An 18,722-nucleotide genomic window follows, 5' to 3' on the forward strand; every position below is an offset into this window, starting at 1 on the left:
GATGTTATACTGTACACTTTTTAAATTTGCAGCTGATAATTTTTATAAATGCAGACACCGTCCATGTTTGTCTTTTCTACAGCTAGTATTGTAACTTTTATGTATGAATGAGACTGTATGTGTAATGCCGATTAATACACATTCTTTATGGCAACAATAAATATCAGTAGTTTCATATTCACTTTTTTTATTGTTAGTGTAACAGACTAGCACTGACTAGAACAGTTTGAATCGTGGACCACTCTTTTCATTTTACAAAAGATTCACCTGTATGAGAATTACTGTACTTGTAACAGTTGGTAATGTAATAACTTTATTGAATTTAAATGTGCTATATTTTGACAAATCTTGACAATCACAAGCTCGTCTAACCTTTTAGAGTTTAATGTGCTCGCTCACGAGGCATCACTGGAGTCTGTGAGCGTTTTAAAGGTCAGTCCGCTCTCTGCAGGATGCTCCAGCAGGGCTCACTAATGCTGGACTCCATACAGTGAGAGAGAGATAGGGGGGCTGGGGGGGGCATATAGAGTTCACTGAATTATCAGTCTCTGCACAGCTGGCTCACAGAGCTCCTGTGAGGTCAGTCACAGCTCCTGCAGCCACCAGGTCCCTGAGAAAGAGCTTCTCTGCGCTGACGTCGTGCACCACCTGGATGATGAGATGAAAAACGAATCCTTACTAAATCACTCAGTTCAAAGCACGAGACGAAAACATAAACCACCGCTCTGTAATCAGTCTAAACTTACTTGAGCCTTCATTGCATCCATTCGTATTCTCTCGTAGTAGTGAAGCGGGGCCTCTGGGTGCTGCATGTCATACCCAAACCCTGCCAGGCTCACCTGGTCGCACAGCTGCAAAGCCATCACCACTGCACTGGCGCCTAGTGTGGGCACTATCTGCATAAGAAGAGACAATACTCTTTGATTTATATCTACAACCAGCATAAGCACCAACTACTCACTCACTGATGAGCAAAGCATAAGCAAAAATCCCATATTAAGGGCAGTGGGTAATGGAATCAGTATGTTACCCTCTTGAACTGAATGTTGTGTTAGCTCATCTTTCATTCCCTTAATTATTGGCTTATAACAAAGTCAAGACTCGTCTCAGGCATATCTATGTATTATTCAGCACAGGTTAGGTTACGCAGGCACACCATTGATCTCGGAGGCCTGTTTTCTCTTTTTGCATGCAGTGTTATATGACAGCATACAACAAAGCATGAGCAGTATATGGTGTATCCCAACCTGCCAAAGGGATTTAAATATAGAATATGCATGTTGTGTCAGAAACTCACATTTCCTTGTTTCAGAGAATATTTCTGTAAGACTTCTCCCGTCTTGTGAATAATCTCTGGGTGGAGGATCCTGAAGTTCTCTGCTCTCAGAGGAATATCATCCACCACTTCCCTCCAGAACCACAGTTTCGACCAGAAGCTCTGAAAAGAAAAAAAGAAAAAACCCCAAAACACAGAAGATGTCGAACGTGTGAGGCTTCGAGTGTGACTATGTGATTGCAGCGTTGCTGTGACACTCTCAGCTTATGTAATACACCATTTCTGTGTGCAATGGTTTGCGTGATGCAGCTCTCACCAGAGGCTGTTTGGTGATGACAGAAATGAGCCAGTCCAGGTCCAAGCTCTTAAAGACCACCAGAGCAACCATGGTGGTCTTTTTGTACTCATTTGCAGAGCGAGGTGCTCCCTCTGGGTAAATCAGGCGGATGGTGGTGCGGGAACCAGCATCCCTCTCAAAACCAGGCACTGGAGCGTTATTCAGCCTGGTGACCGAGATGGTAAATGTAGACTATGTATAAAATGAATCCTTCCACTTGCGTCCGTCTGACACCAACACACATACCTGATAATGATGTCATACTGATCTATATGAGCCCCAAGATGGCTCCCATGAAGAACCCCTCCACTTCCCACCACTATGCAACGCCTGCAGCTGCCCTCTCTCCTCAGGGATGGAGGAAGGCCAGGCTCTGGCAGAGAGGCAAGAGCCAGGGCCAGATGCTCTTCACTGCCCTGCAGCCCCAGGGGAGGGGCCAGGCGCCAGGACACAGGCCTGTCCTGCTGCACAAACACAGGTATGTCCAGGAGGCCTGCAGCACAGGACAGTGGCTTGAGGTGGTTCAGACACCAGCGAGGTTGACAGGGGCCTGACAGCAGGGATGCTGACCGATTTAATAACACCTTGAAGAGAGGGACAAACATTAGGAGCAGTTTGTTTACAATGGAGAAATGATCCAAAGTTATTGCTAAGATGTGTGTCCGTACCAGATCTTTAGGATGTTGGTAGTCATTGCTGAGTGTCGCCACCTGATCCAAGGGGAAATATGCAGGAATCAGAATAGCCGAGAAGCATCCAATCAGCAGCAGCAGGCTGAAGGCAAGGTTCTCACTCCTGCACCGCAGAGAGAAAAACACACCACAGAACTTGCAGCAGAGCAGAGCCTACAGTATAAATACAGTAGCTACCTGCAGAGACGCAGCCTACCTGCTGAGGAAGAATTCCCTGGAGTCAGTCTTTGTGACAACTTGCTGGCTGTGAGAGACGGGTGTTGGTGCCGCAGCCTCTGCAGCCTCAGGCAGCAGCGAAGAGCCGTTATCTGGGTCCTCCACACTCAAGTGGTTCAGCGTCACCATGGCACCTGAACCTGCATAACCTGAGCCACACAGACAACCACTGACTCACAGTAAAAAATGCTGTGAGCTGATATTGTTTCAACCTGGTAAACTTTTTAATAACAACATTAAACAACCATGCAGTCTTAGATATGATAGAAATGTAAACAGTCTTTTAAAATTGTTTCTATGCACTAAAGCAAAAAAAAGGAAACACTTCAAATGAACAGTTAAGACTTACAGCCAGCCTGGCAGAGACGTAAGCTGACAGTCAACTGTCTGTTCGCTTGATCTCCATGTCTGATGGGAAAGCAGCAAGAGGCATGCTGTGTACTGCTAAAATGGCTGCTGCTGCTTCCTACCAGGCTGAACTTTACCACTTCCCCCAATGACACTGGGTTAACTATTAACATGCCATTCAGTCACACTCTGGCAGGAGTGCCTGTAAATAAGACTGAGTGTGTGAGACCAAGACCAAACAGCACTATAGCAGGATGACACCGTAAAGATTTCATGTGCTGAAAGGGAGATTTGGTGTATGATTAACATAGTTACATGTATTACTGTATTTATGTGTGTATAATCTGATATACCGACAGAACTGTTTACTTTAATGGAACAGTTAAAAGATGAGACTGGACAGTGACTGAATGCTGGTTTGCTTATGAAACAGATTTATAAGGTGTTACTCCGTAATGAAACAATAATACATAACATAATTCCCTAAAACTGTGTGTTAATGAGGACTGTTCCCCTGTAAAGGAGATGTGAGAGACTGGTGCAGTTCTCAGGCATGGCTAGAGGCCTGGAGCTTGTATAGTGAATGTTCTCTTATGACCTGGGCATGGCATGCCTAAAGGTTTGGATGTACTCTGTGTGTGAGGGACAGGGCAGAGAGAGAGAGGGTGTAGAGCTGGCAAGCACTCACAAACATACATGCTGCTTACACACACCAAAGTGCACACACACCTGTTTGTTAGGGTAACACAATGTCCCACCATGAACCCGACATTCCAGCCAGGAAGCCATTGGGCATGCAGCGCTTCTGTATAAAATGACACACAGACATCCGCCGAGTTATTCACCACTCCTCTTTTGTTATACTGGTTTGCTATACTTTTGTCATATACTCCTAAGATTTGAACAACTTTGAAATAACTTTATTGACTGTCTTTTTTTATGCAAACAGGGATGGGGAGATTGTGCATGGACAGCAAGTGTGATGAACAGTGAAACAGGAGTAGAAAAGAAAGCTCAGGTAGGTGAGAGACACATTGATGTTCCCATTGTGACATGTGATGATTTTCCATTGCCATCAGAGTGTTAGACATTGAGTAATAATGACAATAATTACTAATCACAAGGGAAACTTAGTTCATCACAGCAGGTTGAATGGCACTGGTATAACATTCACATCACAAGCTGTAAAGCCCTCATTCATGAAAAATGTGAATAGATAATTTATGTTAAGACGTGTGCATGAATGAGCTGTGTCCTAGAAAACATGTCAGCACTGTCGTTAAGCCCTGAACATGAAGCGAAAATATCTGTCAGCCTCCGTCAACACCCATGTGCTTGTGATCCACTGGAAAACACACAGCACCACAAGTGCAAAACCAAGGACGGCTGTGTCACTAGATATGAGATTGAAATTGCTTGCTGGGTTAAATATAACACATAAGAGGTAGTTTTTTTTTTGGGGGGGGGGGTTACTGGGAACATTAGTTTTATTATTATGAGCAAGCCTAACTTGCACTATGAATTTATTTTGACATTAACACCTTCATTCCTGACTCTCAACAGCCATTAGCCAATGGGCATTACTCTGCCTGACAAACCAATGACAACTTTTCCACCAAGCTTTTCGGATACTGTTTTCTACATGATTCTTGTTTCTGTCACTTTCAGGCAGAGGAGCGAGTGAGGATGATTTCCTCTGAGCTACACTGTGAGATTGTGAACCTGAGTGGAGAGGAAAATATCATGGAGCTGTGCAAAAGGAAAAAAAAGATTAAGAAAACATACTCAGCCGGGTTGTCAGGGGAGATCCTTGTGGTGAGCTATAATTTTCAGAAACCATATCATCATGTACATGAGGAGATATAAAATCTGAGTCTCAGCCCCCCACCCTCCCTGTCCCTCCTCTGTGTATATGCCTGCATGTGTGTGTGGGTCCCTGCACTGACAGATGGAGCATGTGGATACTGCACAATTCATGAATGCAGCCACTCAAGGCAAACTGAATGTGATAGACAAATATCTGGCTGATGGTGGGAGCCCTGATGTCCATGATGAGGTATGCTCTCCCTTTCAGCATAAATAGATGTACAGAATACCACAACAAATCGTTTTTACTTAGGACATCTTTAAATTTTCCAGTTGAAGAGGACGGCCCTGCATCGTGCCTCTCTGGAGGGACACGCCACTGTTGTCCAAAGTCTTTTAGAAAATGGAGCTGACGTCAACTTCAAAGATCGAGTAAGACGTACAGTCACATTGCTTGTTTGTAAAGATGATGATGAGATTATCTTCACACACTAAAACCAGAGCTTCTGGAGGCCCTGAAGTCAGCATTACTAATAGGATGGGGCCCTTTTACTGTATTTCAGCTGGGCTGCAGGGCCATGCACTGGGCCTGCAGAGGGGGAAGCCTGGAAGTCATCAAAGCCCTGAAGAGCCACGGGGCCGACCTGAACGTCAGAGATAAGGTGTGCATTTTATTTGTGACTATATTTGTACCACAACGAATGCCTGCATGTCAGTGAACATACTGATGTTCAGTTGGCCGGTTGCACGTGAGGAACACCGTCACAGTTTATGTCAATGTTCCAGCTGTACAGCACCCCTCTGCATGTAGCCACAAGAACAGGCCACACTACTATTGTGGAGTACCTGCTGTCCTGCGGTGCCAGAATCAACTGTAGGGACAGGGTAGGAAGCAACTCAACAGCATTTCAATTCCATTTTTATTGTCTATAATTTATTTATTATCAATAATATATATATGGGTTTTTTCCCTCACTCAGGAAGGGGACACAGCCCTGCACGACGCTGTGCGTCTCAACAGACACAAGATATCGAAGCTGCTCATACATGCGGGAGCTGACACAAAAATAAAAAATCATGTAAGTTTTTCTTCCTGTTGTTCTCATAAAATAAATTTTAGAGAATAATTTCCAATTTTGTGTTATATTATTTATAACTCTACAGCCATTGTAGGTTATCTAAGACAGGAGGGAACAGCTATAGGTTATTGTTTTTATATATACAAAAACCAAAGTATTAAAACCACAATTACGTTTGGATCAGACTATTTATTATACCTTGTTTCGGTCATTGTAAATTAAAGGGAAAATGTGTACATATCTTATAGTCTTTTTTTTAAACAAGTGGCTGCTGCCTAGTAACTGTAGCCTCATATTTTATGTACTAATAAATACATAAAAATGGATCCTCTCATTTAACTTGTGACAAGAAAGTGAATAAACATATTTCCCAAACCTTGAACTGTACCTTTAAAGGTTCAGGGCTTGTTGTTTGCATATAGCCAACATGCTGTGGCTCATAACTCAACACTGCACATACAATATGACTGCATGATAACATGCTGACAGTATGAACTGTGATACAGGAGGGAGTGACAGCTGTGGAGCAGGTAAAACAATGGCAGTCTGACATCATGGAGACGCTGCAGAGCCTGGAGAAGCTGAGTGAGGTGGGACTAGTGCTGCCTGACAACAGCACAGCAGAACAGTGAAAGGCGCAGAGTAAAAACTATACATCTAATCTTATACTGTATTCTTTTTTAATGTCACTTGCTTTGACTGTCAGCTCAGGTTGAAAATACTTTGTGTATAATTCCACATTAAGGCTGTGTACATCATATTTGAGAATATATGCATTAGGCCTGAATATTATGTATGTGCATGAAACCATGTGATGTGTTCACAATCTGTCTCTCCAGGTCATGGATGTTAACCTCTGAGATAAGTCTGAACTCTGACAGTGGAAAATGTCATCCTTGATGTGACGGATTCAAAATGATCTGCTTATCTTAAAAGGACACAAGAACTGGGAAACATAGCAGCATTTGAGCTTCGGCATTCGCTTCCAAAGAGCTTTAGGATCTTACTCTCATGGATGTTTCATATCTGATTTGCAATGCTTTTGGAAGTTAATTAATATTAATACATGCCGTTATACAGAAGCTGCGTTTGAATATACATCAAGAGGTCCTTGTTTTATTGCAGCAAAAGACAAAGCCACAGCACACAGAAGGACTGTGTTTGAGATGTCAACTGATGATAACAGAGACGGCTGGTATGCACCCCCCCTCAAAAGAAAAAAGTCAGGGATTGAAGGGGGCTCAGTGGACATATTTTCCCTCTATCATCAGTGGCTCAAATGTTCCTGAGGGAGGTTGCTCATTCACACTGGGAAAACGACCCTCTTGCTCCGCTGTTTACAACGAGGTTGTTTATGTACAGTGAGTCATTACAACCATTCATTTTCGTGAGCTTAGAATTATAAGGTTCTATCTCCATTTTTTTCAAAATTGAGTTTTTTGCATAATATCATCCATTAGTGGTCTGTTAATGCCTGTGTGGTGTTATTTTTAAATTTTCAACATTTTTTAAATTAGTTATTCATAAAATAAAAAGGTTTTATCAACCAAAACACAAGCCGAGTTGGAACTTTGATGCTCAATATCTCGGAACTACCCAAAACGGAGATAGAACCCTATAATTCTAAGCTCACGTTTTGTTAAACAAATGTTGTGCTGCTGTACTTTTCATAATGGGGGAGTACAAAATGCTGTTTTGAAAGGCAGTCACAGTTTTCTGTTAAATATCAATGTGTTCATTGTAGATTATTATCAGCCATGCACAATATTTCCTGTTCCTGTCTAACTGTCAGGGACCTCAGTGGAGACACATGCCATGTAAATACAAGGTTATGCACACTACATTAAATGTGTTTTATTTCCTCAACCTGACCCTAACAGAGATACTTAAGTATAATGTCCAAGTAATATAGGCCATGTATCAGAGGGAAAACCAGATCCCCCCCTTAAATCTGTTGGGCTCATACATGTTTTACAGCTTTGGTTCTGTCGTGTTTTATTCCATGTGAACTACAGGCAGTGTGCTGTTGCGCTGTGATGTTGCAGAGGGCTGAAGTGGTGTAGAATAAGAAGGGGGATGGGGAAGCTGCAGGCTCGTGCTTCATGCTGTGCAGCAGCCAAAAATCAGAGGAACCTGTTTATCCCTGAAACAGTTAAACTTCTTCCTACAGCTGCAGATGTCGCAGATTTCAGCCCTGTGTTAGAACACAGAAACGGCTGCACAATCATCAGTAAATTAACTACTTTTTTTTATGCCTTTGAATTCAAACCAAGAGCTGTGATGATACCCACAGAAAAAAAACATATATCTTTTTCATCACATGGCTTTTAATAAACACATCAACCATTTTGATACATACCCAGACTTGTTCCAGGAGAATGAGAGGATACTGTGTGGTAGTTTTCTCTAAGAGCACTCAAAGCAACATTATATTGTTACTGAAAAAAAAGGTAACCATGGCAATGATATTTTCCAGGCAGGTGAAAGTCTGGACAGGCACGCTTTTAAAGCACCATATGTTTCCAGTGTAGGAAATGGATGTAGTATTCCACTGTATTCAATTTCACTCAGGCAGGAGTGTGTAGGCAAAGAAGGCTTGCGCAGGTGTCGTCTCCAACATAGTGGAAAGGAAAATACTATTACATGGTTTGACATACAGCATATTACACACTTTGCACATACAGCAAACATTAAAGTATCATTGTGTGCTTGTAAAAAGCAGTACTGATGCATGCACTGCTCTGCTTTTCTGCTACCTTCATTCTTTCAGATGGCGCTCTGCAGCACACTGCTGTACCAAATGGGCATATTCACGGCAAGCAAGAGTATGGGCTGATAATATTGAGTATTGATTTTCTTCTACTCTTCACAGACTACAACAACAATGAAAATCAGTGCCTGTGAATAATCCAGGCTAGAGACTTATATATGTACAACAGAAAATCTCATATCAATTCCCTGTTTATTCTTCTGTCCTTTTGTTTCTCTTGTGCACTGAATTCCCATGTGGATTTGTCTTTATTGATTTGTCTTTATTGTTCAGCTGTAAGAAATAACACATGTTCCAGGCTGCCTCACCTATAACATCATGTGATTGTCTTTGGTTGAAATGCTATGTAAGCAACCCTAGACAAGCTTCGTCTACACATGCTTGATAAGGCCTATTAACAGTTCAAGTACACTGAATTCATCTGTCATCATGATTGGATACAATAACATCACACTGTCTTAAATAACTCAGTGACACAATTTTCTACCTGACCAATCAAATAATTAGTTCTGAATTCATTTGAAAGGTCAGTGTAAACACAGTCAATGACAATGAATATATATATATACACCTCACAGAAAAACACATACATTCAAATTACATACTCTTAAATATATATCTGATATATCAAATTATTTCATTCAGCTGCCTCAATTGAGATAAATGACCCTAATTTAATGCATTTAGTCATGACTGTTTATCTACTTTGAGGATGTCCAGTCATGCAGGTGTTCTGGTTAGACGGGGATAACATGAGAGAATTATCCGACTGAGTTAAATCTGCTCCCCAGTGGCTTCCACTGAGAGAGGGAGGTTTATTGGAAAGGAGAGCTGCTGGACTTGTGAGTGATGGGAGCTGAAACTCAGCACCAGCTTAGCAACGTGTCTCTCTGAGTGAAGGCAATCTTCAAGCAGACCTCAAATTCATTAGGCTGACAGAAACCTCAGGGCAAATGATGCAGAGGAGAGAAGGGAAGGAGAGGGCGCTGTGCTTCGTCTGATGTTCAGACGAACCCCTTTAAACTTTTTAAGGCAAATGTGAATACTGATCCTCTAAAAAGGAGAAAGACCAGTGGCAGATTGCATTCCTTGAACAATAGTTTGCAGCAGCTTAGTTAATTGAGATTAGATTTTAAAGGTGCCATGTGCCGCATTTTGTACATACACAAAAATACTGTGTACTTCTTTGAGGTCCGGCAAATATGTTAAATGCATTTTCTTATTTCTGTCAAATATCTTTTATCCTGAATTGTTTATAACCGTGTTTGCTAATTAACAATCTTCTTCACTGGTTTTGTGAAGGCATTGCTACACTACTATGTTCATTACCACCACCAACTGTCCATCAACAGAACCGCATGAAAACATCGGCAAGAATCTGTGTCGTGTTGCCCACATGCATGTGCTTCCTCGTGTCCATATATTATTGAAACCAGCTGGAGGCGCATTTGAAAATACATTGAGCTACCACTGGTCAAACTCCACAGGGTACTCTCATGTAATAACTTGCAGCATTTTTAAGTGACGTTACCTAATTAGTAGCCATAGTCTTCTTCATACAGACTTTACTTTACACCTCTTCTTTAAGCAGGAGAAAAAAAAACCTAGTAAAGTAAGAAGGGGTCTCCCACATCCAGTGATTTGATGTATGAAAACTGCTGTAAAACACTAAGACACTGTTCATGAACAAGAGAGAACAGCAGCATCTGCTGTTTTTGTGACTTGTGAAGTTAAAGGTGTGCTTCATGGTGTTGTGCAGTTCAGGTCAGTCATACAGAAAGCCATTGTTTGGTCAAATTGCACGCGCATTCCAAACTAGAGTGTGGGCAAAGTAAGAAATATGCAGCAAAAAAAAGAAAAGTCATGGTCACTTAAAAGAGAGAGACACTGAGAGAAGAGCTGGAGGGGAGTATACAAGTACACATCCCTGAGGCCCTCCGGGAAGGTGCTGGATCCCTGACCGTATCTCCATCAGGGGCCGCGATGGTCAAAGTGCCAGAGTGCGAGCATTGGACGCTGAAGCCTGCGCACGTTGAACCACTCCTGGACACTTCTCTCTCTTCTGCAGCCTGTGGTTTTGAAACAAGCCCTCGTTTCGTGGGACACCATGAGCTCCATCGGGGAAAGTCAATAGCCCTGGAGGCACAGACACAGAACACTATGACCAGCACCAGAGACATTATATTGACATCCTTGTGGGCAAACTGCTCCAGTGGCGACTTACCATATCCCTCAACACGTCCGTCTTTGAACTCCCCTTCAAACTTCATGCCATCGTATCGACTGAAGACTCCTGTGCCTTGAAACTTTCCGTGTAAAAATTCCCCTTCGTACCTGATGTGACGAGGAGAGATCAGAGTGTCAGTTGTTACTTCTGCTTGAGGACAAAACTTTTCTTTTTGTCTCACACACCTCGATCCATCGGTGAAGAGCAGCACACCAGAGCCATGGAAGAGTCCGTTCTCAAACTGTCCAGTGTAGCAGGTCCCATCCTGAAACTTGAGCTGACCGACACCGTGCCTCCGACCTGTAAAGTCACACACCGTCTCAGTGAGTAATGCTTTAAAATTCAATCTGATGATGCAAACTCAGTAAATCCTGATATCATGATTCCATATGGCGTTTTACATTTTATCTACACGGGTGTGATCATGCCTCATCTAACCTCTTAGCCTCTTATAGATTACTCTTTAGTAATAGTGCATAGTGTACTGTGAGAGATGACCAACATTTAAACTCCCTATGCTGCTCAGGGTTTTACATTGACTTGGTATTGTAGAGCCTCTTCATATGTCACATGAGTCAGTACGTGCTTAGATTTAAGTGCCCCCCCTTTAGCTAAGGGTTTACTACTGAATTAGGAGTCCCATCTGCCTCCTGTGTGGTAGGAATTACAGCTCTGTAATCCATCAGATTTTTTAGCAGGGCTTTCTACTCTAGACTGACAGTGAACAGTTAAGGAGTGTACTACGTAGTAGCCTATGATCCACTCCTGCGGCTTAAAATCATGTCAGAGGACACACACCTACATGTTTCTGGAGAAGTGCTACAACTGGTTTGCAGCTGCAATCGCTGCATTGGAAAAATTAGCAAAGTTGAGGAGTGAAGGAAAACACTGTTTAAAACAGAGTGTTTGGTGTTTACATTGACTTAAAATCAACTAAAAACTTGTAGCCAATGCAAAATATCTGCAGGCGATCTTGTTCCTAGTGTTTCTATTGATTTGGTTTTTGAACTGCAGCTGGGAGAAGACTCTCTAAGATTTCCCAAACAGGTCCAAAGTCTAATCCGGAAGATTTGACAAAGCCAGAGCTGGTAAATCTGGCTGCGCTCATCGTGACTCGCCGATGCTAGCTAATTGGGATTTGACTAAATAGCTTGAGCTTGCATGTCACTAGCATCACTGTACATGTGTGAGTGCATGAGACAGTGTTAACGTCTTGAAGGCACACTATTATTATTATCATATTTATTTTTTTTAACCATAGATTGACAAATATTGCCTCTGCATGGAAAGATTAAATGTTTTTGCTTGCACACATCCCTGCAGATTCATCAACAGAAATATTATTGTCATAATTCACCTGCTTGTGTGCATTAGACCAGGCTGGAATGATAGAAATACAATGTAGGAGTTATAGTCTTAGTGACTCACTGTTCTTTTTCTCTCCGCCTGCAAGACAACAATGCTGTGGAGCTGGGGAGACATGCCATGAGGACTAGATGTACTGCACAGAAGGTACAGGTGAGAGTTTGTCTCATCCCTGTAGTTAAGCTTGATTTAAAACTGACTGCAAGAATGCCTTGCCTTCTTTCCATTCGCCATGGTACTCCTCCCCACTGGCATAGGTGAAAGATCCTCTGGTCAGAGTCATGGCACCCCTGTTTTCATCCGACACACACACACACACACACACACACACACACACAGTAATTAGAGAACCAAACATGATGAGTAAATTAGTGTGTGGATGAAGCAGGGGTTTCTGTCTTCAGATTATTAAATTCAGAGTAGATCATTTTCAAAGTTGTGAGGGAAAGCCTGAAGGTGTATGTTAGTGTAGCTGAACATTGAATGTGGGTCAGATCAAAGGATAAAGCCATGACCAGATGCTATAACTGTCAACCCCAGAAGTCTGTGAAATGTCTACTCCAGTCCTCACACTGCTACTGGTGTAAAACCAGTATGAAAGCACACTTGCATGAAAGCCCTCTCTGTGAGGAGACAGACTGAAAAAACGTGACTGAGGCATGACTGCAGACATAAACAAAAGCTTATTGCATAGTGAGCATTTTGCAAAATATAGTTCAGTGCAACTCATATCTCCTGCTTAAAAAACCAAACGACAGTGTTACAGAATGGCAGTGAGGTGTAGTTTTACCCATGCGGTCGCCATTGAATAAATAATTCATCAACTCACACACTCATGTCTGAAACGTTACTGTATTATCCAACTTAGGCTGTCAATGTATGTTTCGATTCAGTGCAGCCTTTACATAGGAACGTGTTGTTTGAATAGGCTGCCGCTCGTAATGACAAGCCTGTTTAAATCGACTGTGGCCGAAGGCGACACAACAATGAGGGAAAAGCGACAACACCTATTAATGCTATCGTTTACCTGTACGCTACGTTTGTCGTCTCTGAAGCATGGAAACCACCGTACAAGAACAGAGGGGCGTAAAAATATGAAAACACCGGCTGGGAGCCGTATGTTGCGTTCAGGTGCTCCCCGTAAGATCCGATATCCAACAGCCCGAGCCTTACAGGATATTTACGTAAGCTCAGCTTGGTCACAAATAATATTAAACTCTCTTATAAATGCATATTATCATATTATTATCATTATCAGCGTTGTTTTATTTAAGAAAGAACATGTTTTATAACGGCACATGACAACTGGGAAAACAGCCCTGGATAAAGTGAAAATATAATGTTTTATTTTACTTTCTTAATGTGCTCCTTAACTGATAACACCTAAGCTCATCAGGTTTTATTAAAAACTATTCGCTCTCTACAAACTTGAAAATTTACCTCTGTTGTCGTGATCGTGTTGACGTTCAGACGCGCTTCAGTTCAGTGTTGCGATATCTCCGACGACATTTGAACACAGCATTACAACAGCATCATTGCAGCCTGTCCGCCGCGCTGTTTCATTGTATGACTGTTGTTGACTCTCATTGAAAACTTTATTTGATTGGCCTAGTGTGTCGCCGCTTTCAGACAGCGGCAGACATATTTATAAAAGCCTGTGGGGCATTTTCTAACGTCCGTGAATCACTCAACATCACAGCTGACAGGGAAGACAGGTTTCATTTGTCTGTAGTCGACAGTAGCCTATTGTATGGGCCATAGAGTGTATTGTATAGAGTCAAATAAGTAATCATTGATAATAATATGTAATAAACACGATAGATTTCTTATTCTTATCATTATTGATTGGTGGTGTGGCCTTTCACTAACTGCAGGCATTAAACTGAAATTACATTTTAGGGTCAAACAAGATGTCCTAAAAATAGCATGGCAGTTCCCACAATAGCGTTGATTTTACTTTGCAAAATAGGATAGCCATAAGATAATCATTCTCCTTGAAAGATCAATGAATATAGGAATGTATGGCTACTCCATCAGAAAAGATGGCTGAAATGCTTGTAAAACTCTTTCATCCCACATCTTTTTGTTGGAATTCCCCATAATGCCATTACATTTCCCATTTAGCACAAGACAAATTAGTCCTTAAGCTGAGGCTGTCAGGGTTGCCATATTTCCTCATTAACCAATTTTGATATGGACTTGACTTGATCCAACATGAAAAATTAAGCAATCACTTATCAAACTGATTAAAACTCATCTCAATGGAGCATGGGTGTAGTGTTTTTAAGACATTTCAACAACACAACACAACACAACACAACACAACACAACACAACACAACACAACACAACACAACACAACACAACAACTTCAGGGTAACACTAGAGGAAAAGTTGGTGGCTCATTAAAGTCCCAGGGATATATCCTCTAAGAACCATGAATATCTAATGCCCTAAATTTCATGACAGTTAGTCCAGCTGCCATCATCAAAAGCACTAAAAATATGAATAAGTGTAGGGATTTTTATTGTTGTTTAACACACTATTTGCCACATTGTATAAACCTCCCACCAGGATCTGAGGCCTGAGGGGCTCTTTCCCTCTTTGCAAAGTTGGTAATCCAGAATTTGGTCCATTTAGAGTTTTTTTTATAGATACGCTTGTGACGGAAACGTTGGTCTTGTTTTTGTATTGTGCGTAGCTACAGTAGCCTATGTTATCAATTGAAACCCCCAATAAAAAGAGAGGGCCGCAGACTGTGAAGGGGAATATGAGAGCCAAGAAAGGTTTATGTTCTATTCTCTTACATTATAATAAGGATTTTCTCCCATTAACTTGTTTCTAAATTATATTTGTGGTGTAGAAAAGATGAAACAGCAGCTGTAGGGTGGGCAAAGCATTCCATGCCAGTAACCACAGCCGGCCATTTTTTAAAATGGCTGCCACAGTGATCAGAATAAAACTTTGCAGTGGCCCAATATCCAGATTCATTTAACATTCAGCAATGTACCAAATCTGATGCCTTTATCACAAAATGAATAATTGTTATGCTGCCCCACTATAAGGTTAATTGAGCCACCTAGAAAGAATGAACAAAGTTAGCTAAGAAAATAAATTACATTATATCTGATGGAGGCAACCCCAATTAAATATGTATTGAAAATAGATATACATCTAGAAAGGCTATGTATAACTAATTTATCAACATTTTTCAAAAAAACTTGTTTGCTAGGCCACTCACCTCACAATTCCCCTCACAGGCTAGATGTGAAGCACCCCCAACAGCAACTGTCTGCCCATCAAAACAGGTGTATTTTTTTTTAAATGTACAGTTGCAACAATTTGAAATAATTGTCAGCCATTGGCTGTTAAAACTTTAAGAGCCAGGACGTTCAAACTAAACTAACTTTGGACTGATGATGATGATGATTAGGGTAAAGATGTAAAGAAAACTAAATATCATGGCCTGTAGGCTTCCAGACTTCTCCTGCCTCACCAACAATCTCGAGTGCACGAAAATGTGCAAACTGCAAACATGCACATATCAGAGGGTCTCTTTGAGAAATACAGAAGAATTAGCAGTTATTGACAATTCTCGCCTGGGCCCATGTTCCACTTAAGACCCATATTCATCCCTCAGTAGGATATTATGGGAAGATTATACATTTCCTGAACTGTTACAGTCCTGTGAGTATTTCAGTTTTTGTTATTTGTGTCAGTGCTGTTCCTACATTTCACAGTGCTATAAAAAAAAGACTACAGTTTAGGCAAAAATAGTGGAAAAATAGTTGTTGAGACAGATTGACCTTTGACCATGTTACCTTTATATTTTTTTAGATTGGTCCAAAACTAGGTCTAAATAAAAGCTAGGATTGTACACTTTAAAATGCTACCAAATATGCCTCATAACACATAAGTAAAGGTCTGAAAATGAGCACAAAACAGGATATGCTCCCTGCATTTAGAGGCCTATTTATTGCAGGGGGTGGATACATTTATGTGCTGATAACTGTCATAAAGCTACCATGATATTTTGATATTATCATACCAAAATATCATCTATGGACATGTACCTTTCCAAAATGTTACCTTGAGTGGGTACCATGGACTAAAAGACAAAAATACCTCTGCCACATTGACATGATATAATAGAAACTACAATGCATTAGCTAGATAGTGATTTAAAAAAAAAAGCATATTTATTTCCCTAGTTAGTGACAGGCTTCGATGGGTCTATTTGGCTCCCCCGAATGAAATTAATGAGCATTATTTCCCTTTGGAGCGGCTTCCTCTCCGACAACAGAGGCGTGCGCGTACCCGCGGCAAGCGCTTCCTCTTCCCGTGCTGGTGCGCGCCAGACAAACGATAGAAAATGGCGAGTCAGTGTAAAAGGCAGCAATGCACAATCGACAGGCGCGGCTTTCGGCAGGAACTTGATTCGTGGCGACACAAACTCATTCACTGTGTAGGTAAGGATGATGCCAGTTGCACACTCTACATTTTTACCGGTTGAATTTCGTCTCTGCGCGACCGTTATCGGTGTAAATAACCATCTATTACCGGACTCACTTGGGGCATCTCGACTTTTTTGTCCTCCGTCCGCTGTTTCCTTCTCACGGCAGCCAGCCTGAGCAGTTACTTAAATGCTGCAGTTTGTGACAGTGTTAGGGTACTTGTTGTGCTCTCCTTTCTGCTTTTATCGGTCTTAAATCCTTACTGCAGACTTTAGTTACCTACTGGCGTAACGTTAGTTTGTTTAAAGGGCACCGTGCTTGTTTTAAAGGGAGTGTCTCTAAGGCGTTGCGTCGGCCAAAAGATCCCGTTTGCAAATGCGCGTCCCCGTGTGATGATACTGTATTTTGGATGGGGGAGGGCGACGTACGCTGCTCGTGTTGGATGTTTTCAGTTGAACATTTTAGATAACTCGTTTTCTCGGATTAACCTCCTGTGGGCGCGCATTACAGCATTCAAGGAAGTAGCAGAGACCCTGCTTTTGTTGTAGTCAACATTGTCGACCAATGAAGCCAATAAACTTCCCTTAACTTGTGATGTTTAGTCGGTGTGTCTCTGTGTGTGGCCCCCTCAAAGCAAATCATTTAAAAGGCAGTTGTTGACTTAAGGCCCACAGCTCATTGTGTTGTGTGTATTTATCTATGTGGGGCTGGGAGCTGGCAGCTGAATTATAGTGTTGTGGTAGCATAGCATAGCAGCTTATAAATAACAACTCAAGGATGTTTTAGCCATGCTCCAGGTGTGGTGTCCTCCAGCACCACTGGTGGGTCAAACAGGCCAGTTAACCTGTAAAATATCTAATATGTTGGATTTGAGCAACATTTGGTACAAGGCCTTCAAGACTCCCAGATTATGTACCATGATCCTACCGTTTTTAAAAACCGAATTATTTAAGAGATTACAATTTGGCCATTGTGTTCCTCAGAGGATGAACTGAAGATATTTTGATCCATGACCTTTTTATCTAGCACCAACAGCATTGTTGGTTTTTGACTAAATTCCTCCAAAATTAAGATTTCCATTATTCTTGACTGTATTTTGTATTTTGTGTTAATTATGAAACCGTGATTATAAGCCAAACTAAAATGGTAAACATTACACTAGTTCAGCATTTAGCCTAGCTCCACTGTGCCCAGGAGCACATAGTTGATGGTGTGGGTTTGTAGACTCCTATGTTGTGTTACAGGAGCCCTTATTTGGAAAATACAAGTGCATACAGTACAGAAGTCATTTCAGCAACATGTCAAGTTTATCCTCACTGCTCTGTGGTGCAGTAGGCCTATGTGCTACCTGTGACTAGTTTCTGTAGCTATTGTTATACCCCGTAGCCTTAGTTTTTACATGCAGCTCAACTGAAGCAAAATAAATAGTCAGAACAATTCACACTGTTGCTTTGTCGCTATAGAAAATTTTCATATCCTCTCCACCTCAATGAGCAATATGAAGCTATGTCATGTGTTTATTATTCGGTCCACAATGGTTGAAATTGACACCAGTAGTTTTACACAGTTTGATTGAAGGGCTTGAAGAAGATGGAGAGGCCATTTTTAGACTCATGCTTTGCCAGCCTCCTTCTGATGATTTGGTAACATAGCAACAGCCAATGTGGACATTCTGCACCATGGCTCACAGATTCATCATACAAATAAGGATCAGATAGTTGCTAAAACATTAATTAACTACAACAGAAACAGTAGTTGACCCTAATGTTTACTGTGAAATTAGCTCAAATGGTTTTTATTTATTTATTTAACTGATCTAATTGTACATATTTAGGATATTTTTTTAATCTTCTATCAAGAAACAAATTGTTTACTTTGTAGGCTCATTAAGGGGTGCAACATGCTTCATTAAAAGGACTGTACATATTATGCAGCACTGCTTGTTTTGTTTTTTTGATAGAAAACAACTTGCAAACCAGAATCATTAGCACTAAACTAAACATGCACACACAGATATATTTGTACAGGTCTTTGTCAAGGTTTCAGTGATGCATTTTAGGTAACTGTTTTAACATACGGTAGGCTACATAAAATGTTTCATTGTGATTTGTGGCAGAAATTGAACTTTAAGTGCGACCTAGACCACGGGACAC

The 18,722-nt window shown here is 41.3% G+C and overlaps 4 protein-coding genes across 7 annotated transcripts in view; 2 read left to right on the top strand and 2 right to left on the bottom strand.

Annotated features, from left to right (window-relative positions):
* Nucleotides 1-296: 296 nt before the first annotated feature.
* st3gal7 (ST3 beta-galactoside alpha-2,3-sialyltransferase 7) lies at nt 297-2,976 on the bottom strand. Its single transcript, XM_085800088.1, has 8 exons — nt 2,871-2,976; nt 2,502-2,670; nt 2,282-2,408; nt 1,860-2,197; nt 1,593-1,779; nt 1,298-1,438; nt 747-896; nt 297-648 (listed from the first exon to the last, which is right to left on the bottom strand). The coding sequence occupies exons 2-8, from the start codon at nt 2,648-2,650 to the stop codon at nt 562-564; spliced, it is 1,179 nt and encodes a 392-aa protein (XP_085656214.1). The 5' UTR covers nt 2,651-2,670; nt 2,871-2,976; the 3' UTR covers nt 297-561.
* An 866-nt stretch (nt 2,977-3,842) lies between these two features.
* On the top strand, nt 3,843-6,405 carry ankrd2 (ankyrin repeat domain 2 (stretch responsive muscle)). Its single transcript, XM_085800089.1, has 8 exons — nt 3,843-3,887; nt 4,538-4,684; nt 4,818-4,925; nt 5,009-5,107; nt 5,239-5,337; nt 5,462-5,560; nt 5,656-5,754; nt 6,261-6,405. Exons 1-8 carry the CDS (start codon nt 3,852-3,854, stop codon nt 6,384-6,386), a joined length of 813 nt encoding a protein of 270 aa, XP_085656215.1. The 5' UTR covers nt 3,843-3,851; the 3' UTR covers nt 6,387-6,405.
* A 1,666-nt stretch (nt 6,406-8,071) lies between these two features.
* Nucleotides 8,072-16,828, bottom strand: morn4 (MORN repeat containing 4). 2 transcript variants are annotated; one of them, XM_085800095.1, is made up of 5 exons: nt 16,685-16,828; nt 12,333-12,406; nt 10,937-11,051; nt 10,749-10,858; nt 8,072-10,660 (listed from the first exon to the last, which is right to left on the bottom strand). In XM_085800095.1, exons 2-5 carry the CDS (start codon nt 12,397-12,399, stop codon nt 10,512-10,514), a joined length of 441 nt encoding a protein of 146 aa, XP_085656221.1. In that variant the 5' UTR covers nt 12,400-12,406; nt 16,685-16,828; the 3' UTR covers nt 8,072-10,511. The 2 variants fall into 2 exon arrangements, with proteins under 2 accessions (XP_085656221.1, XP_085656220.1); XM_085800094.1 differs by lacking the exon at nt 16,685-16,828 and adding an exon at nt 13,144-13,245.
* LOC146973499 (ligand-dependent corepressor) overlaps nt 16,447-18,722 on the top strand; it is a 28,727-nt gene continuing 26,451 nt past the window's right edge. For 2 of the 3 annotated variants that reach the window (XM_085800091.1, XM_085800092.1), the window contains exon 1: nt 16,447-16,584. In XM_085800091.1, the coding sequence (XP_085656217.1) occupies nt 16,488-16,584 (97 nt within the window). In that variant the 5' untranslated portion in view covers nt 16,447-16,487. The remainder of the gene's footprint in view (nt 16,585-18,722) is intronic. The other variant, XM_085800093.1, reaches the window with a different exon arrangement.

Source organism: Trachurus japonicus, chromosome 15 (genome assembly GCF_045865225.1).
Source record: "Trachurus japonicus isolate A0001 chromosome 15, Traja_1.0".
Lineage (NCBI taxonomy): Eukaryota > Metazoa > Chordata > Actinopteri > Carangiformes > Carangidae > Trachurus > Trachurus japonicus.

Excerpts from the sequence above, each read along its gene's own strand:
- st3gal7 (XM_085800088.1), bottom strand. The coding sequence starts at position 2,650 with ATGGTGACGCTGAACCACTTGAGTGTGGAGGACCCAGATAACGGCTCT. Across the intron at positions 2,198-2,281 it reads ACCAACATCCTAAAGATCTG|GTGTTATTAAATCGGTCAGC; the intron begins GTACGGACACAC and ends CCTCTCTTCAAG. Across the intron at positions 1,439-1,592 it reads TCATCACCAAACAGCCTCTG|AGCTTCTGGTCGAAACTGTG; the intron begins GTGAGAGCTGCA and ends TTTTCTTTTCAG.
- ankrd2 (XM_085800089.1), top strand. The coding sequence starts at position 3,852 with ATGAACAGTGAAACAGGAGTAGAAAAGAAAGCTCAG. Across the intron at positions 4,926-5,008 it reads GCCCTGATGTCCATGATGAG|TTGAAGAGGACGGCCCTGCA; the intron begins GTATGCTCTCCC and ends TAAATTTTCCAG. Across the intron at positions 5,108-5,238 it reads ACGTCAACTTCAAAGATCGA|CTGGGCTGCAGGGCCATGCA; the intron begins GTAAGACGTACA and ends ACTGTATTTCAG.
- morn4 (XM_085800095.1), bottom strand. The coding sequence starts at position 12,399 with ATGACTCTGACCAGAGGATCTTTCACCTATGCCAGTGGGGAGGAGTAC. Across the intron at positions 10,859-10,936 it reads CTCTTCACCGATGGATCGAG|GTACGAAGGGGAATTTTTAC; the intron begins GTGTGTGAGACA and ends TCGTCACATCAG. Across the intron at positions 10,661-10,748 it reads CGGACGTGTTGAGGGATATG|GGCTATTGACTTTCCCCGAT; the intron begins GTAAGTCGCCAC and ends CTGTGCCTCCAG.